The sequence below is a fragment of the Furipterus horrens genome, unplaced genomic scaffold (assembly GCF_987537825.1).
Source record: "Furipterus horrens unplaced genomic scaffold, mFurHor1.1.pri manual_scaffold_1, whole genome shotgun sequence".
Classification (NCBI taxonomy): domain Eukaryota; kingdom Metazoa; phylum Chordata; class Mammalia; order Chiroptera; family Furipteridae; genus Furipterus; species Furipterus horrens.
The window spans coordinates 216,993,746-217,018,945 of NW_028327171.1; the positions used below are offsets into that span (position 1 = coordinate 216,993,746).

The 25,200-nt window shown below is 59.6% G+C and overlaps 1 protein-coding gene across 1 annotated transcript; it reads right to left on the bottom strand.

Moving 5' to 3' along the window:
• Window positions 1-1,323: 1,323 nt before the first annotated feature.
• On the bottom strand, window positions 1,324-24,113 carry ILKAP (ILK associated serine/threonine phosphatase). Its single transcript, XM_090285219.1, has 12 exons — window positions 23,972-24,113; window positions 19,579-19,644; window positions 19,077-19,133; window positions 14,366-14,485; window positions 13,407-13,533; window positions 11,324-11,430; window positions 10,887-10,980; window positions 10,538-10,625; window positions 8,901-9,022; window positions 3,613-3,732; window positions 1,984-2,065; window positions 1,324-1,581 (listed from the first exon to the last, which is right to left on the bottom strand). The coding sequence occupies exons 1-12, from the start codon at window positions 24,024-24,026 to the stop codon at window positions 1,441-1,443; spliced, it is 1,179 nt and encodes a 392-aa protein (XP_090141345.1). The 5' UTR covers window positions 24,027-24,113; the 3' UTR covers window positions 1,324-1,440.
• Window positions 24,114-25,200: the final 1,087 nt, after the last annotated feature.

Sequence of the window (25,200 nt, forward strand, 5' to 3'; positions counted from 1 at the left end):
GCCACAGATATTCCAGAAAAGTTATCTTTTACCCTCGAAAAAGCCACAGATCTGTCACTTTCTCAGCATAAGTGTTATACAGCAATTTATTAAAGTATTTATTGTGTGATGTTGCCAGGTGAAATATATTTATATAACTATGAAGTGGTATAAGAATTGTTATATGATTATATAAAGTTACAAAAATAAAGTGTAGACCTTAAAATACAGAATCTTAATCATTAGTGTTCACCAGGGATGGCGAGCAGGGACTTCTCTTGGGGTGGCCCCCATGAAGGCGGGGGTAGGGTCCTGCCCGGGAAGCCACAGTGGCGAGCCTCGCCCAGCTCTGGGACAGTGGCCCTGCAGCTGTCAGGGGCCCATGAGTCACCGCCGCGCACCTGGTTTGCCACGGGAACGTGTTTACTGGAGAAACGGGTCTAGTTCCCGACACTGATATGCTCAGGCCTGGTCCTCCGTGGCCCACAGTCCCGGCAGCCACGGGCCCTGGCGCGGAACAGTCCCCGGGGAGGGCACGCTCAGCCGGTCCCCCAGGGCCTGCGGCAGGGACACCTGTCCACCAGCCAACTGACAGGCGATAAGAGCGTGCGCGCGCTGGGCAGAGCCAGCGAACGTCACAAGGCAGCTGTCGACTGGCAAGTTTGTAAAATCTCACTCCACCCCGCAGCAGGCGCTGACACAAAAAGGCCCCAGAGCTGCTTCCTAGGAATCCCCACGGCTCTGCTGGCGGCCCGTTTCCTACAGAAGGGCCAGAAAGTGTCGGAACTCTCCATCCTTCCGAGGGGGCTGATCGCGCCTTTTCCCTCTGAATGTCTGACAGGGCCCGAGGCCCTCAGCCAGCAGAGCCCACCACGCGCCACAGCAGCTCGGCTGCCGAGCCAGGGCACCCAGACGTGAGACCCAGGGCAGCTGGGACGCCAGGGGCCTTGACAGGAAGCTGAGCCCCTGTGTCTTCAAGAGCTCGTCAGGGCTCGCTGCTCTGGAGCAGTGAGCTCATCCCCCACCTGCCGTCCTGGCTAAGCCGGGTTGGGCTCCACGTCTGGGACCTTCTGGGTGCTCCCCTGGCCCTGGGGTCACCCCTACCTGCGTGAGCCGGTCAGCGCCGCGCCACGCCCCCTCTGCAACGCCACCGCCCAGCCAGGCCCGCACAAGGGCCAGTGCCAGGAAGGGCCCGACAACTACAAACCGTCCAACAGGCTGTGGGGTCGGTATTACGAGCCAGCCCCCCTCCGGCCTGAACAAGGAGACCCAGAGTATATTCAAAAGCAAACACAACCAGCCTCTGAAGGGTCAAGTTTCTCAAGATGCAGTGAGGGAAGAGACTAGAAAAAAGAGGAACTTTTATTTACAACCATGGGAGCCCCGCAGGGATACACGGACACACAGCACGTGCGTGCACGCGTGCGCGGGCCGCGGAGTCCCCGCCACGCGCGTGCGCCCTCAGTGCCCGATCCGCACCAGCATCACGGTGACGTTGTCCGCCGAGCCCCGCTGCACCGCCTTGTTGGCCAGCCGGTTGCAGGCTGCTTCGTAGCGGGCGTCCATGGCGGGCTTCCCTTCGCGGCTCTGGATCTTCTCATCCTACCAGGCAGGAAAGGGCGCTGCTGAGCAGGGGGCCCGGCCCCCGGCCCTTCCCTGAGACAGCGTCCCCACGAGGAAGAGCTGCTCCCCAGTCTCCACCAGGGCACACAGGACAGACTGGGAAGTCTCCCGGGCACAGCTGGCATTGAAAACACACGCGGGTGCCCAACAGTGGGGACACGGGGCCTCAGGACAGGTGCCTAAGACCTCCCGCCCAGCCGGCGCTGCCTCCCTGGTGCAGTTTATTTATTTAGTTGAGAAAGGGGGGAGAGGAGGGAGAAGCATCTACTGGCTGTCTTCTGTACACGCCCGACCTGGGACCAAACAGGTGACCTTCCATTTTGTGGGACGACACCCACCCCACTGAGCCACGCCAGCCGGGGCCCTGGTGCGACCTCTCACCTCAAGGCAGGACAAGATGAAGTTCACAGCTTCTTCAGGGGTGAAGACCTTGAAGAGGCCGTCACAGGCCAGCAGAATGAACCTGCAGTACGGGAGAGACACAGAAATGGGCTTTCACAGCCAACTGAGTAAAGGGCCAGTAGCAGAGGGAAGACACACACGGGCCCAGCTACCCGCAGGCTGGGGGTTTCTACAAACCGAGGGAACGTCCGGGACGAGGGCTGAAGCTACTTAACCCGCTGTGAGAACGGGCTGGCCCTGCTCACCAACGACGTGAGTGCGGACTAGGCGCTGCCCCTCCTCTCACACACTCGGACGGGAGCCCCGGGGTAGAACCATCGCGTTAAGGACAGGAAACAAACACGGTCCACCCCTGCCGGCCTGCGGCCACTTCCCCAGGGCACAAAGCGAGTGGTTCACACCCACGGCCTTCCGCCCACTTTCACTCTGGAAACGGTTCTCCCCCTCCCAAAGCGCCGAGCCCCCGACTTCCCAAGGCAAGCGTCTTAACAACGGGGGCTCGGTGCGAGCACCGCAGATGTCCCCGTGGCTCCAACCACCTCTCCCCTCCCTGCCACTCGGGGCCTCGCTTTTCCTCTTTTCACTGGGCGCACGTTCACCGAGCAGGCACCAGCGCGTGGTGCGCGCGCGGGGCAGCGGGGCCCGAGTCCCAGCGGGCTCCTGCCTCTGCCAGGACAGGACCACGACCCAGAGCGGAAGGAGCTAGCACAGCGCACAGCGAGGGATGGTCGGGGGCCCCGCAGAAAACCAGGCGAGGCCGGTGGAAACGCGGCCGGAGACCCTGGGGTCGGCCAGATGCTGGCGGCAGGCGTGGAGGGGAGGCTGCAGGCCGGGGGCGGAAGCGGGCCCCTTAACCGCGGGCGCTGGCGGCGAGGCTCTGAGCGGGCTCCTCCCCCGACGGCGCTGGGGGCGGCGCTCGGCCCACCCTTCACCTCCAGGGCGGCAGCCTGGAGTAAGCCGCTTTCTCGCCGCCCTCAGCACTCAGTCTCGTGAACCCGCGCTCTCAGCTCTTCCCGAGTCTCCTCCACGCTGCTGCCGCACGTCTGCCCCAAGCCGAGCCGGGGCCACCGCGCCAATTCCTGAGGAGCCAGCCTCCAGGTCCCCCTGCCCGGTGCCCGACGATGAGGCCTCCCTGCCGCCTGGCCCGAGCCACGTCTTCAGGCAGCTCAGGATGCAATGGACAACGGAAAGGCGGCTTCCTTCCCAACCGAGCTTGGCTTTGCCTCCAAACCCCCCATGACCCTCCACCAATCAGAAGCTAAATCCCAACGCTTCAGCACGGAACCTGGGGCCGGTCCTCTGTCCCCAGAGTCCCCTGCCACTGCTCTCCCACCGCTCCATCCCTGGCTGCTGCCTGGCCATGCTTTCCTGCCCTTGCTGGGTGCTTCCGGCCAGACGCCCTTCTTCCTCCAAAAGCGGCCCCCCCAACCCCCCGCCAGGCCCCCCCAGCAGCCCATGCTCCCAGGACAGGTGTGTCGCCGACCAGACTGTGGGGCCCACGAGAGCACCTTGGGGACCAGCGGTGCCCAAGACGCAACTCCTTCCAAGCCAGGAGAGCTGGGGACAGAATGCCGCGTGTGCATGCCATGCCCCTGGCGCGCACTTTACCTGTCATTAGGGGTCAGCTGGCAGCGTCTGATGTCTGGCACGGAAGTGACCCCGCAGCGCTTGTACTGCCCGTCCCCAATGGAGCGGGACACCTCCAGTACGCCCAAGACACGCCCGTCCCTAAAACAAGGGAGAAACACTCAGACTCCATCTGCCAGACCACGGCCCACAGTACTTACAGTCTGACTGTGAACGCAGAGAACGGGGCAGTGAGACACAGCCCGCAGGATTCACATGATTACGCAGCACGGCCCTCTCCTGACGGCAAATACACAGAAGACTGCTGCCCTTCATCGCTCTGGCCCCTTAACACCCCTGCGGCCCTGGCGCCCCGCCTCCGGCTGCACTTCCATGGCCTCGCTGGCCTGACCTGCTGGTTTGCCCAAAGCTGGAATGGACCCCACTGGACTAGGCAGGGGCCTGGCTTTGTTTCCCTGTTACCTTAAAGCTCCTCAGGTGATTGAGCATGCACCCAGGGTGAAGAACAGGTGCAAGAGAGGGCTACTTCTCATTTAAATCGAATTAGATTTGGGGAATTCCAAAACTGAACATTCCCAGATTCTACAGCACCTCTTCTTTGCACCGGGCATGGGTAGGGTTTAACTCATACACTTGGTGCCGCTGAGTACAGCGTTACACCTTCACCTGTTCTCTTTCGGGGTAAGGGTACAAAGATGGGGGCTCCATGCTGTAAAGCAGAGTTCGATCAGCAGGGGAACAGCAGTCCTTGGCCTGAGGCCCCACACCCCTCCTGAGTTAAGCCAGGGCAGGACCCACACTGGACAAGAGACGAGTGAGCTCGGTGAACACCCACGCGGGGCCTGGAGCCGCCGTGCGGAGGGGGCACGCAGCAGGGAGTGCTGGCCTGGCCCGGCTGTGCCCAGTCACCCTCCCAGGGAAACAGCGGAGCGATGAGCCATCCGGCCTGTGCTGGCACCTGTGAGAAGCTGCGCAGTCCAATAACCAGAACGAACGGCAAGAGGGGGCGCAGGAGCAGGGGCGAAGACTGGTGGGGGGCACCTCTCAGCCTCAGGAGCGCCACCCGGGAAGCGGCCCCAAGCACGAGTGCCATGGAAGCCGGCTAAGTGCCTCTTCAGTGGCCACACGGCCAGGGGCCCAGCGTGGACACCCCTCTGCCAAGTCACAGGCACAGCTTGTTCGAGGAGACCCAGCGCAATGGCAACTCCCAGAAGCGCACGGCTCTGGGAAGGAAGCACGGATTGCTCCACGCAGGCGCCACACCCCAGGAGCTGCCGCTCTTAGCATGTTCACTGGGCAAAGGTGCACCCACCACGGAAACCTCACATGTGCCCCACTCAGGAGCGACAGGAGGAAGCCACACGGACAGAACCGCAGGCCCAGGAAACGCTGCCCCTCTCCCAGCAACGCAGTGGCGCCTGGCCCGGTCCCCTGCCCGCCCAGCAGCAGCCTGGAGGCCGAGCGGACGCAGGCGCCCATCCGTGCCAGCGGCAAGCGGGGCCGCACGCTGCCTTCGTAAGGTCCGCAAGTCCCACAGGACCCCGCTCCCCGCCCCCAAGACCACCCTGCCGAGGAGGGCGGGGCTCCTACGCCCCACCCATGGAGCGCTCGCCACTACTGCTCTGAGCTGCGTCAGTTCCGGTCTCCTTCCGCCTGCCCGGCAGCCACAGCTTCCTGCTTCCTCGGCCAGGAGACCCTTTTCCCACTGGTGGGCAGGCCGATGGATGGAGACCCCCGTCTCATGATTTCTGCTGGTACTTTGTCCCTGTTCCTCCTTCACGAGAGAGGGATGCGCCAGGATGGACGCTCTGGCAGCCAGGGCCAGCTGGGCACCGCACTGGGTTCAGCTCCTCCAGCCGCCGGCACGGGCAGAATGGCTGCTCTCGGGCCACCGGCAAAGCAAGCCCTCTCCGGACCATCTCCGACAGCAGCTGCGAAGTCCAGGGTCTCACCAGGACGGACGCTAAGGCGGCGACCGAAGGTGGACTCCAGAACAGCTCCTTTCTGGCCTCAGAGCCCCGCACGCACGCTGCGCGGTGGGAGTGCACCGGGGCCAGCGGGACACATGCTGTGCACAGCACGCTGCCCTCGGGGACAGAAGGGAGGAAATGAGAGTGTCCACAGCCATGCTGACTTGTGTGGAAGAAACACTGGAGAGAATCAGGAAGTACGGGGGCGGGGACAGGCACGAAAGCACAGAATCTCTAAATACGCCTTTGTACTGAACCACGGGAATGGGGGCTTTTACTTTTCAGACTGTGGTGAAATGTGTATCAAGTAAAACCAACTGTTGAGTATTGTTAAGTGCTCAGGTGAGCGGCTCTAAGTGCAGCCATCACCACCATCGTCTCGAGAACCCGCCCTCTCCCCAGACTGAACCTCCGAAACGGAACGCGAACACTCCGCACCCCTCCTTCCCCTACTCCCCTTCCACTTTCTGTCCCTGATAATCCTGGCCACCCACGAGCCTTGTGCACAGGAGACCACAGTGCTGGGTCTGGCTCACTTCACTCAGCAGCTTGTCCTCAAGGCTCAGCCATGCTGCAGCCAGGGACATAAGTCCCTCCCTTTCCAGGCTCACTCGTGTCCATGGTGTGGAAGGCCCACGTGTCCCCTGCCCGTGGGCACTCGGGCTGCTTCACCATTCAGCTGCGGTCCATGATAACGTGGCTGTGAGTGGCTGTGCGCAGATCCGTCTGAATCCCTGCCTGCGATTCTTCTGGTGCACACCCCCAGGTGGACTTGCCGGTCACACGGTGCTTCTATTTTTAACTTTGGAGGAGCCTTCCTGCTCTTTCCCACCATGGCCGCACCATTTTGCATTCCCACCAGAAGTGCACAGGCCCAACGTCATCACGGGAAGGACTTCCAGTAAAGGGGGAAGCCCTGAGTCTAAAACGGAAGCTGCTCACAATGACAGCGAGGCGGTGACCCAAGCCCAGTGACAGCCGTCGTTCCATGCACGTCCCTTGGAACGAGAGCCCAGGACAAGAGAACTAGGAGGACTCGAACTGCAGTAGTAGTGACACTGATACTACGAATTTAAAGCCATTTCTGCACATAAGTACACTGTTATTTAGCCTGTGGCTAGAACCAGCGCAAGGAAACCTAAACGCACATGCGCAGTGACTCACAGAGCATGGAAGGAGGGAGAGAGAGAGGGTGAAAGAGAAAACACGGAGCTCCGTGGCTCAGAGCGCTGTCCCGGTCCGCCAAGGCCATGGGCTGGATCCCCAGTCAGGGCATAAATACGTACAGAAATGGAATAACAAATCGATGTTTCTTTCTCTCTCTAAAAATCCATCAATTTCCGGCCTGCGAACCAAGTGTCGCTGGTTCAATTCCCAGTCAGGGCGCATGACCAGGCTGCACACCAGGTCCCCCGTTGGGGGCGCGTAGGAGGCAACCGCACAGTGATGTTTCTCTCCCACTCTTTCTCCTTTCCCCTCTCTTTAAAAACAGATAAATAAAATAAAATAACCTTGTTAAAAAATAAAAAATAAATAAATAAACCCATCAATTTCAAAAAAAAAATAAATAAACGAAGAAAGCACCCCTTCCCACAAGTGCAGCTGGCTACCTTACTCGGCAGGCCGGCGGCGGAAGAGAAGCGGCCACCCTGTGCTTCCTGCTCTGCCTGTGGCAGGAGTCCCCGCGGCCCAGTCACCTGTCACCCCTGAGAAACAGACTCAGGCGAGGGCCACTGAGGGTCTCACAGCAGGCGGCCGGCTGAGGGGAAACAGCACGTTCCAAGGTGCTAGAGCGCGTCTCCCCAGGCCACTGTCGGCCACAGGGACGCCGGACCCCTTTCCCCCTGGGGACTCGCCAGCAGCCCCACCCAGCGCTGGGCCTTGTGCAGCTGCGGAAGGGAGGGCTGCCATGGGCAGGAAGCCCCTCAGACAGTGCTAACGACATTCCATCTGAACCCAAAGGCTGCAGACCTGTAACTTCCAGTTTACAGGCAACACGTGGCAGCAACAAGGGACAAACGCAGAAGGCTGGGCCCCCCAGCTGTGGCTGGACCACTGCCCAGGCCAACTGGGGACAGTGGGGACCGCACTGTGCAGAGAGGTGAGCCCACGGTGGTCGCGAGCACTAGCTGGACCCCGGTTTCAAACACTGTGGGGACAGCTGGGGCACTGGGAATACAGACAGGCTTACAGATGACCCCATGGAAACGAAGGCATTTTTCTCCTAGGTGTTAGGTCTGCAACAAACTTCCAGACAGCCTAGCACACAAAGCAAATACGGCAAAATGTTAATGACTGGAGCCGGCTGGGAGGTACTGAACTGTGCTCTCGTTATGTAAAATGTTTGAAAATCTCAATACTCCAAGTGGGACGGGGGAGGAACAACAACGCCTGCCGGGCCTGGCCTCAGACAGGAGATGGGGTTCCAGCTGGCCCTTCTGCTGAGGAGCAAAGTCCCGGCTCTCTTCTCTGAAGCGTGGGGTCCCCCTGAGCACACTGGCCAACAGCCCCCTAAGGCATCTGTATGCCGCTCATAGAAAAGGGGTGCTGGGAAAAAGGTAGGACCCACCAGAGGTGGCCACTCTGCCACAGGACTATCAGTGCCAAGTATTTCCCAGGAGTTCAGGTGAAACAGAATTATAAAGTTGTAAGGGGCCCCCAAGCTAATCCTGGGGTCACATTCGGTCACAGTGGAAAACACTGCCCACGGTCCCCCGGGGCTCACGCACACGGCCGCACCACCACGAGGGGTGCGCGTTCCCGGCCCCGCACCACCGCGGGGCGGACTCAGGGAGCTGCCGCCTCCGCGAACTCCCGGCACTGCTGGCCGGGCAGCCTGCAGCACAGGCGTCCACGGACGGGGCACAGGCTCCTGGCGCTGTCACTCCTGTCTCACCTCCAACAGCAAGGACAACCCTAATGGTCAGACTGGAAAATGAACCAGGAAATGCTTCGGTCAGAGGCATCAGGCCCTGGCCCGGGGGCGCGGTCCTCCCGAAGCGCAGACACTGAGGCTGTCCCTCGGCTCTACGGCGCTGTGGCCGGGCAGCCCGACACACCCCGACAGCTGCAGCGCATTCAGGCGTGACAAACGACAGCACTCATGCAAGTCCCTCAGACCGGAGAGCCGCTGCTACTGGCGGCCTTGGACTCGGGGCAGGTGTCTTCCCCTTCCGTGTTTCCTGAACACATTCTTTGCTCCCACTCGCACTGAGTGAATCCTGCACCACCCGTTCACCTCCTCCCCAGGTGGGACCTCAGACCGCGGCCTCCCACTGAGGACTGCGGACAGGCCTGTGCTCCCTGAGAGGGCCCCGCAGCCCCCGGCGCCCCGGGTACCTGACGTTGCCCCCGGCCTTCTGTATTCTCATCCGCTCCTCGTACTGCGTCGGGTTATGCTCCTTGCTGAGGCTCAGGGCTGTGTGCTTCTGGCTCTCCTCGTTGTAACGACACAGGATCGCCTGGGAAGACAGATGCCCAGCGGCAGTGAGACCGGGAGACAGGGTCCTGAGCCAGCAGGGGAAGACTAAGGCCAGCGATGGAGCTCGGAGTCAGCCTCTTGCTGACAGCCACCAGGTCACCCAAGTACCAAGGGACCAAGCGGTGTCACAGCACCACCACCAGGGACACAGCCGCTCTGGTGGAGCTCTGCTGGGGAACGGTAGGTGGCTGGCGCAAGCCCTTTCAAGGACGGTGCACTCCCGTGGGGAGGTGGGAGGGGGCACTGAACAAGCACTGAGGCACCCTGGCCCGTCCCCAGGCCCGGAGCCCGCCCCAGGCGAGGCCGAGGACAGAGCGGGTGCGCTGCTGGGTGACCCGAGGGCTCCCGGGGGCAGCGGGGCCCGGCATCACACGCAGGGCTAGCGCTCGGATCTGACTCCCAGCTCCTTCCTTCTGCTCTATTTCACTCGTGCTGTCTTATTTCTGAGTCACTCGGTCCACACCCACGTCCTGGAGAGCCCACCCGGCAGCACCAGAATGTGAACCCCACTCCACTGGACAGGGACTGACATCCGTGACGTCCGCGGTGGCTTCCCGGGGTTCTTTCTTCAGGAAATAAACACGTCACCCTAAAAGCTATGGGGGTGGGAAGTGGGGGTGCAGCTCTCTCCAGTCCTGAAGAGGCTGCTTCAGGGTGGAGCAGCCACACTGTCCCTGGGACTCTGGAGGGGCAGGGCGACTGAGCGGGACGCGGCCCTGAGGGGGCAGCCAGGCTGAGGCCACCTTGCCCAGGGAGAGCCTCCGGCCTCAGGCTGTTTCCCACAGCAGTGACGGGACGCAGCGGTCACCAGTGGGAAACGCCCGGCCCTGCGCGGTCTGCTCATCACTCAGCACTGCCCTAGTGGCAGCTTCTCGGTTACTTGGACGCCACCACGGCCTGGGGAGGCGGGGCTCTGAGGCCAGAGGAACGAAGTGAGGAGGTTTGTCACTGTCCCCAACCCAGTTCCAGCCTGCAGCGCCGGCCGCCCTGGCAGGGCACACACAGACAGGAACTGCGGGCAACACAGGGAAGCATGCGTGTGCAGTCTGAGACCGGTGTGCATCTTCCCAGACACACAGACCCCGCCTCAAGCTCAGCCACCGCCCATGCAGAACCTACACGTGCACCAGGGCCCACACCCGCCCAGAACCTACACCAGACCCCGCTCCCACCCAGAACTACACCCGCACGACCCCGCCCCCCGGAACTACACCTGAACCAGACCCCGCCCCCACCCAGAACTACACCTGCACGACCCCGCCCCCCAGAACTACACCTGCACCAGACCCCGCCTTCACCCAGAACTACACCTGCACGACCCCGCCCCCCGGAACTACACCTGCACCAGACCCCGCCCTCGCCCAGAACTACACCTGCACGACCCCGCCCCCACAAGAAGAGGTCGGCTGAGCCCTCATCACTTCATCTTGCCAACGTGCTTGCTACAGTCCCTGCAGAACACGCCGGCATTAAGTGGGGGCTGCAGACCACATACCCGACTGTCTCCAAGGTTGGCAATATAGAGAATGTTGTCTACAGCCAGAACACACGTGGCAGTGGACCCATCTTTCCAGGCTGGCTTCCTGGGGGAAAAGACACCAGAATAGTCACCACCAGCTCGCACGCACTCTGAGACCAACCTCCAGAGGGGAGCGAGGGTCCCACACTCAGAACCGCAGGGCTTCCCTGACCTGCTCGGACCCAGTAACAGCTGCAAGAGTGTAACTGGTGCTCGTACTTTTCAGACTGGGCACGTCGGCATGAAGCAGAAGCAGGAGAGGCGAAGAGCGTTTAGGAGAAGAACCCACATACTCCCTCACGTGCCTGCATGTGGTGACACTTACTGGCTTGAAGCCTGTTTGAGGAACTCCTCATCCGTGTGCTTGAAAGTGTCCAGAAGGCACCTCCTCACGGTCTTCTCCACACTGGTTACATCACCTGTGACAGAACAACAGGAGGAGGGAGTTAGCCCCACCCACTGTCCCTCTGTCTGAACCAAGACCAAGCACAATCTACTTCCTCACCCTCAGGACGGGGTCCCTCGCTCTGGTGGCAGTGGGCTCCTAGGTGCACAGGCGAGACCCCCGCTGGTCCCCACACAAGCCCCGAGGGGCGCCTGTCACCCAGACACAAGCTCTACGAGGCGGCTTGCCTTCGAGGCCCCTCCGCCCCGCCCCGTTCACTGCCATCAGTGTGTCGTTGCTAAAGCCAGAGTGACACATCCGAGTCCCACCAAGAGCAAACGTGGGGACGAGCAAGAACGAACTGAGCTCAGTCTCACCTTTAGGAAATTTCCTGATTAGGTTCTGATGCAGATTCTGTGCAGCAAATTTCGAGGCTCGAATTCCTCCATGTCCATCAAAAACGGCGAAGTAGGAAACCCGGGTGCTGGGGGGACAGACGGCAAGTCACTGACACCCCCATCCAAGCTTCTCAGCCTCCCCTCCACCGCAGGCGCCCACACAACAGGGGACAGCCCACTGCCAAGACGCCAGTCACTGTCATGAGTGGGGAACAGGTGGTGACGTGAACTGAGACAAACGTGTAAGTGACTTTTATGGCATTTTAAAATTAAGCGTTCACACTTATTTCAAAAATCAAGGTCTATTAATATTAACTCTGATTTTTTACTGGAGACGCAATTAAAACTCAAAACTATTTTTCTTTTTGAGATTTTACTTACTTATTTTAGAGAGAGGGGGCAGGAGGGAGAAAGAGAGGGAGAGGAAGATCAATGTGTGAAATACAATGATTAGTTGCCTCTCACGCGCCCCCAACTGGGGACCCGGCCCGCAACCCAGGCCCGTGCCCTGACAGGGAATCCAACCGGTGACCTTTCAGTCTGCAGGCCGGCGCTCAATCCACTGAGCCGCACCAGCCGAGGCCAAAACTTTTTTCCATTTAAACCAGACTTAAACACTAACACACAGATAAGCAATTACTAATCTAGGACAGTCAAAAATACCTGTAAGGCCCTGACTGGTGTGACCCAGTCGGTTGGGCGTCACTCTGTAAAGCGAAGGTCGCCGGTGTGGTTCCCGGTCAGAGCACGTGCCTGAGTTGCGGGTCAGGTCCCCCGTCAGGGCGGGCGCAAGAGGCAACAGATCATGTTTCTCTGTCACATCCATGTTTCTCTCCCTCTCTTTCTTTCTCCCTCCCTTCCCCCCTCCCTAAAAATAAATAAAATCTTTAAAAAAAACCTGTAAGGGCCTGGGGTAGTTTCAGGTTCTTAACCTGGACAGACAGCTCATTCTTAAAGCCCGTCTCACCACACTTACTCCTATTCCTCCCTCGCGCTGGCCAGAGAACTCCCATGTATGTGGGATAAAGCGCATTAAGTAACAGGCTGTTTCAGGCAAAGAACCAAGACGGCTGTGAGAAGTGACACTCTCCCTGCAGTTTCTGTGCCGTCCCGGACGCCACGAGCTGTGGGGAAACTGAGCTTCCCCAGGCACGGAGCTCACAGCTGCTACCTGGCAGCACGGCTTCTGCTGACGGGGCGTGGGGTCCCCAGTTAACCGCCCCCAAAGGCTCTGCCCCCTGGGGCTCCCCTCAAGCCCCTCTCCGGGCGTAGAAGCAACCCCAGAGCACGGCCCGGCCCTGGGGAGCAGCGAGCACAGCTGCACAGTCCCTGTGAAGGCCCCGGGGCCCCCGGCAGGGGCGTCACCTCCTGCCACTAGGCCCTGCCTACGGGACAAAAGCCACGGTGTGATAACCGCCCACTGGCGTCAGTTAATGCACAACTGTGTCGTAGAGATATATGTAATTACCATTTACATAGACATGAGTTTTTTAAAGATTGGATTTGCTTGGTTTTAGAGAGAGGAGGGAGAGAGGGAGACTCACACACCCGCCGGCTGGGGACCAACCTTGGCACCGCAGCCCGTGCCCTGGGCGGGACTCGAACCACTGACCCTTCTCTTTGTGTGGCACCCACCGCGCCAGCAGGTCAGGGCAACGGCACGCGTGTTAGCGGCCAGCGCCCTGTCCTGCTGAGGGCTGCTCTCCCCCCACAGCTCAGGCCTTACCCGACGGGGCCGTCTGTTGGCTCCCCGCCTGCTGCCCCTGCCAGGAGCGGCCCTCCCAGCGCACTAGCCCACCAGGGTCAGCCCTCCCTGCGGGGCTGCGGCTGTGGGGCCCCGGAGCAAGGACACCCCAGGGCTGGGGAGGAGCACCACCCACCTCCAGAGGCCCCGATGGGCGGTGGAACCCCCTCACAGGACGCCCCGACGTCAGCGTGATGGCGCCCAGAGCCACACGACTGTCAGGAGGGCTGTCTGGCAGCACCCTGGGCCTCCCTCCCCAGAGCCAGTGACATGTGGGGGGGGGCATCTAACCGGGCCAGGGCCCGGCCGGGCACTCACATGAGCGAAGACGGCGGCCGGCACTCCTCGGTGATGTCGTTCAGGATGACGTGGGCGTCCTGCATCTCCTCCCGCTCGCCCTTCCGCTCGGCCACGTAGCCCTTCAGGCCGAAGATAGCCGACGAGGCTGAGGAGAGAACAGAGAGCCACTACAAAACGGGGCCTGCAGACCGTGGCCCCGGAGCAGAGCGGCAGGCGCTGGCGTTTCCCTCTCGAGGGGCAGACAAGCCCGCTCCCTGCTCAGGGCGTCCGCCTGGGGCCCTGGCAGGCCAGGCAGCGGGCCAGGCAGCAGACGGCGCGCCGGCCCGGAGCCCAGGGCCGGAGGCCGGAGGCGGGGCGCCCTTGCCCACCACCAAACAAGGACGGAGAGCTCCCGGTCAGAGAGACTAAGCGGAGCTTCTCCCAGAGGCCCTGCGGGCAGCCAACAACAGGCTACCCCCGGCTGGGTGTGGGCGGAGAGCCCGAGTGGCCGGAGGTCCCCCACCCAGCACCCCCGCGGGCGCCCTGCGGTGCGCAGACAACTGTCCGGGCAGCGGCAGGGCCCGCAGCCACTCCTCCTCCCCGGGCACCCCCACGTCTGCCCCGCTACGACACGCTACAAGGCTGACTACAAACTCCAGTGGCTTTCCCCGGCCACGGGCTCAAAGCCCTGATCCTCAGGCTGGGGACAAAGACGGGGCTCCAGGAGAAGGCGGGGGCCTGCGGGGCTCAGCGAGGACTCCCGTTGGCTCTGGGCCCCGGAACGAAGGGAGGGTCAGGCTCGGAGACGGCCGTGGAAGTGGGGAGAGAGAGAGAGCAAGAGGAAGCTCCAGGGGTCAGCTGGCAAAGGGGAGCCCTACCCGCTTCTCAAATACAGACACACAGAGGAAGCAGTATCGTCAGAGAGCTGAGCTTGGCTTCGCTCGGGGTCGCTCTAAATTATGAAGTCTAGTACGTTTGTTTTCAAACTGTCTGAAAACCTTTACAAACTTTCTTTTCCACAAGCTCTTCACTGCCATTCTCCTCTTCTTCAGAGGGTTTTCTCTTTGCTCCTTTCCCCTCCTTCTTTACCGTCTGCGACAGCGAGGTGTCGGGAGAACCTGCAAGTGAACAAAAGCCCGACAGGAGCAGCTGCAGCCTCACAGGTCCCCGCACGCCAGGCCCGCCCCAGCCGCAGAGATGGGCGCCCGCAGGGCAGCCCACGCCCACGCCGCAGGGCCTGCCGCACCCCGGGGCTCAGGCGCACACGTGGGGCTCTACAGCCGCAGGCCCTGGTTTACCAACACGGACGTTTCCAAAATCTGCAAAGTGACATGTCCTGAACAAGCTCAAAAAGTACCAAGTACCCCAAAAGGCTTAAAATGGGTTAACAGTCAGGCTGTTGGAACAGCACGAATATCGAAAGGCAAAGGCGGGCTGCTGAGGCCGCCCCAGGGGCAGAGGACGAAACTGTCCGCGCCAGAGCTGAGAGCACCTGCAGCCCGTGCGCACCCACGGAGAGGCCCAGCTTCACCCCCAGCCCTGCCTCTCCCAGAGGTGCGCCCTAGACGCAAGCCTCTGAGCTTGGAAACACGGGAACAAGGATGTGAAGCATGTCTCCCAGCGCTTGGTCCGCCAGGCGTCCAACCAATGGCAGCTGCTGTCACAGCCCAAGGGCCCAAGGGTGAAAGCTCACGACTACTGACTCAACTCCTCTGCGCGAAGGAAAGGGAAGACGGTGTCCCTGCATTTTATAATCTGTCCTTCTCAAGTAACTGCCTCTTCCTGTGCGTCCCACGACAGTGTGACAGAGCACACACCCCCAGGCCCGATGGAGCGGGGCACATGAACTGAGAAAGTGTCCTGGGGTTCCAGCACTCTCCCCAGAGGCTCCCTCAGCCCCTGCCGCTCACTGCTGTGTTCTTCCCAGCAGGTATTAGAACCTCCCTTGCTTTTAAACTGCAGAGCAGAGAACATTTTAAAGCTTCGTCATTGATGTCCGGTCGAAACACACTGCAGTCAGGGAACGTGGGCTACCTTGAGGGGATTTACTTTATCCTAGGATGTGGTCAATTTTTGCAAATGGTTCTGGTCTAAGTATGTCTTTTCAAGAAACCCAAAATACTGGACGCAAATTGGATTCCACAGCACAAAAAAATCCAAATTGTTAATCGTGATGCTGAAATCTTCTAGGCTGTCACCAGTCGCGTGTCTTCTGCCCTATGGATGACTAAGTCAGAGCTGTGTTGAAACCGCCTTGGTTTTATTAACTCTGTGAAGAGCCCTATTTGCACACAACACTTCACTAGAGGTGCTGACTTAACTGGGAAGTGTTAGGCTAAACTGGGTGAGCGTGCTCTGGGCCTTCCGTACAGCTATGGAAGATGGCTGTAATACAGGAACTCTGACTACGGAACCTCTGCTAACTGAATCCACATGTTTCAGACCAATCCCAGTGACGTCATGGTGATGGACTGGTGCTATAAAGGAGGCCTGAGAAGCGCGTGTCCTGACACATGGAAGGTTTCCACACCGCGTGGAAAAGGACAGCCGGCCCCCCACCGCCGCCCTCCCCAGGGCAGTGCCGCACAAGGTTCTCAGTGAGAGGAGAACCAGCTCCTCACTGGGACGGCCGAAAGGAACAGAGGAACCTGCTACTCAACTGGGACGGAGGAGGGTGAACATTCACAGAACAGGTAGAGCTGATGTTAACAGGCTTGATAAAAGGAAATCAATACACAGTTTTGAGAACATACGAACTGACTGAAAAGTAATTCACCCAGGTCTTGAATTCCAAGATGATTCCTGCACAGGGTCTGTCCCAGTCACTAACCAGTGTCATTCAGACTTCTTCTATTTTTTTTTTAAGATTGTATTTATTTATTATTAGAGAGAGGGGAAGGGAGGCAGAAAGAGAGGGAGAGAAATGTTGATGTGAGAGGAACAGATCGTTTGCCTCTCGCACGCCCCCAACCAAGGACCTGTGTCCTGGCTGGGAATCAAACCAGTGGCCTTTCACTCCGAGGAATAACGCCCAACCAGGCTACACCAGTCAGGTCCAGGCTTCATTTTCTCTTTTTGTTTTTTTTTAAGTATATTTTATTGATTATGCTGTTACAGCTGTCCCAATTTTTTCCCTTTGTTCCTCTCTGCCCAGTACCCCACTTCCCTCCAGCAGCTACACCTCCCTTACTTCATGTCCATGGGTCGTGCATATAAGTTCTTTGGCTTCACCCTTTCCTATGTTATTCTTAACGTCCCCCTGTCTATTTTGTACCAACCAATTATGATTCTTAATCCCTGCACCATTTCCCCATTTCTCCCCCTCCCTCCTCCCAGCTGATAACCCTGCAAATGGTCCCCATACCTATGATTCTGCTCCTGTTCTGGTTTGCTTAGTTGGATTTTGTTTTTATTTTTTAGATTCAGTTGTTGATAGTTGTATATTGTCATTTTAATATTCAGTTTTGATCTTCTTTTTCTTAAGTAAATCCCTTTAACATTTCATATAATAATGGCTTGGTGATGATGAACTCCTTCAGCTTTACCTTGTTTGGGAAGCACTTCATCTGCCCTTCCATCTAAATGATAGCCTTGCTGGACAGAGTAATCTTCGTTGTAGGTCCTTCCTTTTCATCACATTTAATACTTCTTGCCAGTCCCTTCTTGCCTGCAAAGTTTCTTTCGAGAAATCAGCTGACAGTCTTATAGGCACCCCTTTGCAGGTAACTCTGCTTTTCTCTTGCTGCTTTTGAGATTCTCTTGTTATCTTTAAGCTTTAGCATTTTAATGATAATTTGTCTTGGTGTGGTCCTCTTTGAGTCTAGCTTGTTTGGGACTCTGCTTCTTGGACTTGTATGTCTATTTTCTTTGCCGAATTAGGGAAGTTTTCTTTCATTATTTTTTCACATAAATTTTCAATTTCTTACTTTTCCTCTTCTCTTCCTGACACCCTCATGATTCGGATGTTGGCATGTTTAAAGTTGTCCCAGAGGTTCCTAAGCCTCTCCTCATTTTTTCCAATTCTTGTTTCCTCATTCTGCACTGGTTGATTGTTTTTTTCTTTTTTATGATCTAAATCATTGATTTGAACCCCGGTTTCCTTCCCTTCACCATTGATTTTGTGTGGATTTTCCTTTGTTTCATTTAGCATAGCCTTCACTTCTTCCCTTATGCGTTTGCTGTACTCAAGCCTATCTGTCAAGCCTGTGAGCATCTTTATCACCAATGTTTTGAACTCTGCATCTGTTAGATTGTCTATTTCCTCATCGCTTAGTTCTCCCACTGGAACTTTGATCCATTCCCTCTTTTGAGCCATACTTCTCTCTCTTCATCTTGACAGGCTCCTGTGTTTGTTTGCCTCTGTGTCTTAGGTAGAGCTGTCACACCTGTTATATTGTAAGGGGCGGAGCCTTAGGGATTCTTCAGTACAGGGCAACCGGTTTTAACATGGCACTGTGTGTGGGGGAGGGGTCTTAAGAGGGAAGAATGCTGCCTTCTTAGCACTCCCCCATTTTCCAGGCACCTCTCCCACTTCCGTATGAAACTGGTGCCTCTTTAGCTGCTGCCCTGGCCTTCTTTCCCAGAGTGGGTGGGTCTGTGGACGTTCTAGGACCATGGGGGTCCTTTGAACAAGCGGACTCTGCTGAGAGACCAGCAGTTTCTGCCTCCGCCCCAACCCCCACTGGTCTGCACAGTCAGAAGCAATGAGGCTTGATTCTCCCCGGTGCTGGGACTGTGAGCTGTGCGGCCTGGTCTGGTGCTGGGAGCGTTCCCCAGGTGTCCTCCTAACTTTTTAAAATGTGTAACTGCTTTCCGCTGGCCTGCCGCTGCCACCACCACACCATGTCCTCTCCACCCCTCCTACCTGTCTGGATGAGTTTTTCTTCGTTATATCTTTGTTTGTTGGACTTCCATGCAGTTCGATTTTCTGGAACTTCTGGTTTTTAGTTTTGACGTAGTTGTGTTCCTTCTCAGTTGTGAAGGGAGTTGTAGTGTGTCTACCTACGCCTCTGTCTTCCAGACTTCGTTTTCTTAAATCAAAATTTTAATATCAATGATACAAACCAGAAAACCTGTTTATCAGTATTTACAGGCTCAGAGATATTGGAAATATTTAAAGTGTATCTGATACACTCAGACACTTTGGCTGGATACATTTGGGACAGGAACATAACAAGGCAGACCAAAACAATAGATACTGAAAAAAAAATTTTTAATGTTAATAACAGCCTGGCTGGTGTGGCTCAGTGGTGGAGTGCCTGACTGCTTGTGAACCAAACGGTCATAGGTTCGATTCCCAGTCAGGGAAGAGGCCGGGGCTGTGGGCTGGGTCTCCGGGTGGGGGCGCACGAGAGGCACCGCACATGGATCTTTCTCTTCCTTTCTCCCTCCTACCTCTCTCTCTAAAAATAACCAAAATCTTTAAAAAAAAAATTAATGACAAAGTCAAAAGTAAATTACTAAACTCTTAAATCTTAGTCGGTTGCAAAAGGCAGAACCCAGAGGGGAAGACACCACCACACCCACTGTGGCGTCTAAGTCGCTCATCGTTCCTGCTTCCACACGACGGTGGCTGTGTTGTCCTGATAAACCGCTTGCTGGGCAATAACTAATGTCCTCGAAACCCCGTCAGGGCTGCTACGCAAACTGTACGTAGAGTGAAGCATGTTCCATCCCCACTGGCACACAGGGTGCTGCCCCCCCACTTACCTGAGTCGCCACTGCTGGCTGGTGGGAGGTCGTCAAAAAGCAAGGGTCCCCCTGGTCCTGAAACACAGCAGGGCACTCGGTGAGCCCGCCAGCGCGGGTGAGGTGCAGCGGTCAGATCCATCCCACCAGGACACCTGTGCAGGCCACTGAGATGCACTCGGACGCGGTGGCAGCCCAGCGGCCACTCCCGCCACGGCGAGGGTCGCCTCGCACCTACGGCCGAGTCCGACCACCGGAGGGAAACAAAAGCCTGCCCTAGAGAGTTACATTCGTCTCGGCAGCAGCGCCAAGTGAACCAGGAGTGCTCAGCGCTGCACACCGCGCCTCGGAGCCGGCGGCTAGCGGATTTTCTGCCTTACCTGACGCCACGGATTCAAAACTTAAGACAGTGCCACACCTAAAACATCTGTGTGTTGAAAACGGGGGAAAGGGAGAAAGGTTGAGACAACCACATCCCAGGACGACACGTTGACACACACCTGGGAGAGCCTGAAGACTGTACCTGAGTCAGCGCTGCCGGCCGGAGGGAGGTCGTCGAAGAGCAGGGGTCCCCTCTGGGCTTCCTTCCCTAGGACACGAACAGCAGCTCAGCCCGCGCCGCCCCGGCCGGGACGGCTCTTCCCAGGGGCGGGCTTCGGGGGAAGTTCGCCTTTAAAGTCAACGTTTCTCCTTTCGTGGGCCAACATTTATCTTTAAAAGTATTTTATTCACCGCTGTTTAATCCGGACACTTGTTCCCAATAGTGACGGTGGACACAAAGGCAGTGGAGGGGACCCAACAGGCATTTAAGGGCCACTGAGTATTTTAAAGAAAAAAAAAAAACCACAATATTTTTCTTGATAATTTCATTATTGAAAGCAACCAACATTTAAAAGTCTTTTTTATAGAAGTGAATCCTGGGAAGAACTGATTCTAGAGCAGGAAATAATCTGGTGCCCAAGGACAGAACTTCTGCAGCAGAGGGACACTCCAAAGACCTCCGGGTCTTAAAAAAGCCCATTTCAATACCGTGCTGAGCTAAGCACCAAGGGGACACTCAAACAAACGAGCACGGGCGGAGAGGCCGCGGGACCCCACGTCTTACCTCGCATCCCCAGGACAGTGCCCGAGTCAACACACGTGCACAGGGAAACGAGGGGTTTCAGACCCTCGGATACACTCAGGAGAGGGCCAGACAAACCCTGTATCCGAAGCTGAGCACTGACACAACCGCACCCTTGCCTTAACGGTTTTATACTCCGTTACCCCTTTCCGCAGAAAGTCCGACCACAACTCCTTACTCCCCAGCCCCCCAGACTTCCGGGTAAGCCGGCCAGCACAGGAACCGGCGCCTGGGGACACAGGGCCGCGGGGCCCGCACGTGCCTGAGCAGGGCTGCGCCACGCCTGCCGCTCAGGTCCGGGCACAGAAACGCGCTCCCCGAGAAACAGGCCACCTGCGGGTCACCAACTCTACTCTTTTAAAAACAGAAATTTTAATTAAAACGTATAAACTCCAAGGGAGGAAAGTCCTTCAGGAGCCTTTAGGTCAGAAGTCCCTTAAATACCCGATAAATTCCTGACTTAACAATAAGTAAGTCCTCTGCTTCGTACCCCTAATGCAAGTAAGAAATGTCTATCTGGTCAGGTATAATAATACATCCTCAGTCGCCAGGATTACCCTTCACAAACGAAGCAGTTGCAGACCCTTCCCCTGTTCTCACAAGCGACAGGAAGACTCCGGGAAGCATCCAGAAGCAGCACCAGGAGGACATGACAGGCATCCTGGACAGCCCGGGCCAGTGTGGCTCAGCTGGGAGGAGTGGCGTCCCGTGACTGCGGGTGCGACTCCCGGCCAGGACGCGTACAGGAGGAGCCAGTCGGTGTCCCCCCTCCGCCCCCTCTCTGAGAGCCAGGAAGAGCACGGAGAAGCATACTGTGTGCGGCATTAGGTGTCGCTGTTCACCTAAGCCCTGAGGGCACGTGCCAGGCAAGCACAGCGGGGCCGCACTCTTCCAGGGACAGCAGGGCCATCGCCTGTCCAAGTCCCTGGCTGAGGGGCACGCAGACTGATGCTGGCCTTTTACAGGACAGACAACGCCACAGTGAAGAACCCTGGACAGAGGTCCTCACGCTGCTGGACTGCGGATGCGGGTACGAGCAGCTTCAATTTGACAGGTGCCAAAAGCGGCTCCCAACCAGCCGTGGGAACGTCCCCTCCTCGCACACTCCAAGAGAGCGTCCACTTACGACACCCCCGCTGCTGCCAATGCTGGAACCCAGGAGTCGGACAAAGTGGCACGTCAGTGACCTCAGCCGCTGAACGCCGGGTTCTGGTGGCGGGTTATTCGCATTTCTTCCTCTAGGACCTGTCAGGGTGCGGCCTTTGACCATTTCTCCAACGGGTTATCTGTCCTTTCCTTATTAACTTGTATGAGCCTTTCACTTATTAGATAGTAACCCTTAGTAATATGGACTACAGTTATTTTCTCTTTGGCCTTTGTGGTATTTTGCCCTGCAGAGATTTATCTTTATATAGTTTATTTTTATTTTTCACGGCTCAAGTTTTTTCTTCCTTAACCCTGAAGTTTTACGATAGATAGTCTAAGTTTTCTAATATCTTAACGTTTAGTTTAGTTTTTAAGTATATTTTCTTGATTGTTGTTACAGCTGTCCCAATACCCCCCTTCACCTTAGTTTATGTCTGTAGGTCATACATGTAAGTTGTTTGGCTTCTCCCCTTCCTACACAATTCTTAACATACCCTGACACCTTGCTTTACTCTGCCCTTCACTGCACCTCAGAGGTGTGTTACCTTCTTTACACCCGAAGGCAAGCCCCTCCACCTGCGAAAAGACCGCCTGCTCGCTTCACTGCGACGCTTCCCTGCCTTGGTGTGGACCCGAAACTGCTCGGAGGTGTGCCTGTCATGTGTTCCTGCTAGTTTCCTGCAAACCGTGAAAACGCAGGAGGCTTGGAACTTGCAACATCAGAGAGGACGTTTAAAACAAAACCAAAGAACTGAACAAGCAGCTTGAAGTAACCAAGCAGGGCGGCGTCCCTGCCACCGGACACTCAGCGCTGCCACCACCCAGCTGAGGGTGCCTCTCCCACTTCAGGAGCTGCCCCGGCCGCAGCGCCCACGCCGACCTCGCGGAGGCCACGGGCGGCCGATGAGGACGCGTCGGGACGGGGACCTGCCTGGGTCTCGCGTCCCGCACGGGCGCAGGAGTGTGTGGCCCGCTCACACGCGGGAGGCCTGCACCCCGCGCCCTTCCAGCCACGCCACGGTGCCAACCTTGTCTCCTGCTCGCTTCCTCCACTTTGCATTTACCGGTGAGCGCCATCGGCTTTCTAGAGCAGAGTACGGCGCTTATCCTCGCAGACTGTGGGATCAACTCCGTTTGCGCTCGAATCGCTTTCTCAACTCGTTAAACCTCCCCTCGTCGGTTTTACCCGCCTGTCAACAGCACTCTGGGCCCCAATTCCGCCACTCACTACAATCTCTCTCCCTCGCAGCCCCCGCCCCCGCACACACACACCCCCCCTAGGTTTTTAAGAATTCTCTCGGCCAAGAGGGCCTGTGGCTGCGACGGTGTCGGCGCCGCTCCTGGAGGGAGGCAGCCTCCCGGGCACGGGGCTGGGACACCCGGCCGGCATGGCGACGCCCCGAACGTGGCCACAGGCTCCCCACCAGGGTGTAAAGCGCCACCCGGGGAACGGGGGCCACGGTCCTGTAAGGGCCACGCAGCCACGCGCACGGCCGCAGACGGGCCCTGGGCTTGCGGGCGGCTCGTCCCCGTGCGCACACCTGACAGCAGCGCGACACCGCCCGGCCGCTGGAACCGCGGAGGGCTGTCCGGTGCGGTGCCACCCAAGGGCGCCGCCCTCCCCGGCGCAGACCCGGACCGATTTCGGGTAAGAAGTCGCGAGAGTCGGCCGCAACTGAGCTCACGGGCACGTCGGCGACCCTCGGCGGCCCCGACGCACTGGGATGCACCCTGGCCCGCCGACGCCGCGGTCTCCCGCACGGCGGGGACGGGGCAGCGCCCGGTCCGCAGACGCCGGCCCAGCAGACGGGCAGCGGGGCCCGTCCCCGAGGCCGCGTCCCAGCCCCGCCTCCGTCCCCACCCGCGCCGGGCACAGGCCTCGGCAGCGCCCCCGGGGTCCCCGACGTCGGCCCTTCCCGGCCCCACCCCGTGCACGGAGGACGGAGCTCCCGCGACGCCGGGCTTTCGCGAGCAGCGGGGGGCGGCCGGGGACCTGCGTTTGCCTCCCGAGGGACCCAGGTTTGCGGCCACCGACTGCGGGGCGGAAACGAGCGTGGGAGCGCGGACGGGCCCCGCCGCGGCGACCCCGGGGCCTGTCTCCGCCGGGCCCACGGGGCTCCCCCCGACGCGGGGCCGAGCGGGCCTTCCCGGGACCGGCGGACGCGGGAAACTCCCACCGGCCGGAGCGCCGAGGGGCGCAGAGGGCGACGCTGGTGACCCCCGCCGCCTCCGGGCGCAAAACAAGGCAGCGCGGAGCCCTGAGCCGGTCCACGCACGCGCGGGTCGCCGCCGCGCGAGGCCAAGCGGCTCAGACGCGGGCGGAGTCCCGGACGCCGCGCCACGTGCAACGGCGGCGGACCCCGCGCGGACCCCGCGGGTGACGGGCCCGGAGCTGAGGCGGGGCCGGGGGCGCACACAAAGGCCGCGGCGGCCGGCGCCGACCCCGGCCCGCGCCCCGAGCGAGCCCTTTCTGCTACGCAGCGAACATGGCGGAGGCTCCGGAGCTCCCTGGACGCGCGCTGGGCCGGCCCGGAGCACGGCGCGCTCGCTCTCCCGCTCCGCCCGCCGCCTCGGGCCTCCAGGCCGCCGCCAGCCCGCTGGCCCGCCCGCCCCCTTGCCCTCGCCGGCAGGGCGACCACTCGCTTACCCGCAGCCGGGCGCGGCGAGCGCTCGGGCTCCGGCAGGTCCCCGAACAGGTCCATGGGCGGAGGCTGGGCGGCGGCGGCGGCGGCTGAGGCGGCAGACGCGCAGCCCGGAGCGGCGGCGGCCTCCACAGCCGGCTGCGGCGGGGCGGCGGCGGCCTGGGCCGTGTCAATCACCCGAAGGCGGGCCAGGAACACCACCAATCGGCACGCGGCGTGTGGGCCGCCGCCCCAGAGTCCTGCGCGCGCGCCCCGCCCCGCCCCGCCCCCTCACCCCCGGCGTCTCCCGCGCGCAGGACTCTGGGGCGGCGGGCCGGACCTCGCGGCTGCCCGGTTCCTCCGCGCGCCCCTTCGCGCAGCCCCGCTGCCGTGGCGTCCGTTGTGCGAAGGCCGGTCCGGAAGTGTCTGAGCCCAGGGGCAGCTGCAGTGAGCGCTGGTGTCCGGGACCGCTCCGTGGGGCCTTTCGCCGGCGTCCTGCCCCGCACGGGGGGCGGGGGCGGGGCTCGGGTCTCTGTTCCTGGCCCGTTCGTGGTGGCGATGGCGGCACCCCGGCCGGATAGAGCGGCCTCGCGCGTCAGGACTGAAACCGGCTAAGAGGCGGGCGGGACAGGAGGCATCCCCCGCCTCGGCGTGCGGCTTGCATCCCGCATCCCTCCGGCAGGTGCGGGGAGCGGGGAAGAGGGGCTTTCCGGGGATGTTCCGGAGAAGCGGGCTGAGCGGGGCGGAGGGCTCTTCGCCCAGCCGAGTGGGGACGAAACGGGGCCCCTTGCTACACCTGACAAGCGCTGGGGAGGCCTGCCCGGCGGCCTTGCACACTCGGAGGCCTCGGGGAACCCCACGCGGTGGTCTGCAGCTAACACGGCTCGAAACAAGCCGTGGCTGGTGGGCACGTCCCGGGGTGTGTGCCCTGACAAAGGGCCGTGTGTATCTGCCTGAGCAGGGCGACAACATGCCCGGGGACTGGCAGGGCACGGCAGGGCCACCCCCTTTCCCCAGCTGCCGCGGGGCGCAGTCTCCCACTGGAGAGTCGTCCCCACAGACCATCCCCATGTGCTGTGAGCACTGCTGACCGCCCCGCACCCGCCGATGGAAGAGAAGCGCGCGTCTCTCCGGTTCGCCTTCTGTCCCATCTCAGACTTCGCTTTTCTGCTTTCTGCCACCTCCCTAAACTGCCGCCAGTGGGCTTCATGTAACCGCGTTACGTACCCACAAGCTGCAGAGCACCCCCAGCACC

Coding starts and splice junctions, on each gene's coding strand:
- ILKAP (XM_090285219.1), bottom strand. CDS start 24,026: ATGGACCTGTTCGGGGACCTGCCGGAGCCCGAGCGCTCGCCGCGCCCG. Junction 10,626..10,886: donor CTCAAACAGGCTTCAAGCCA/GTAAGTGTCACC, acceptor CTTTTCCCCCAG/GAAGCCAGCCTGGAAAGATG. Junction 9,023..10,537: donor CCAACCTTGGAGACAGTCGG/GTATGTGGTCTG, acceptor CTGTCTTCCCAG/GCGATCCTGTGTCGTTACAA.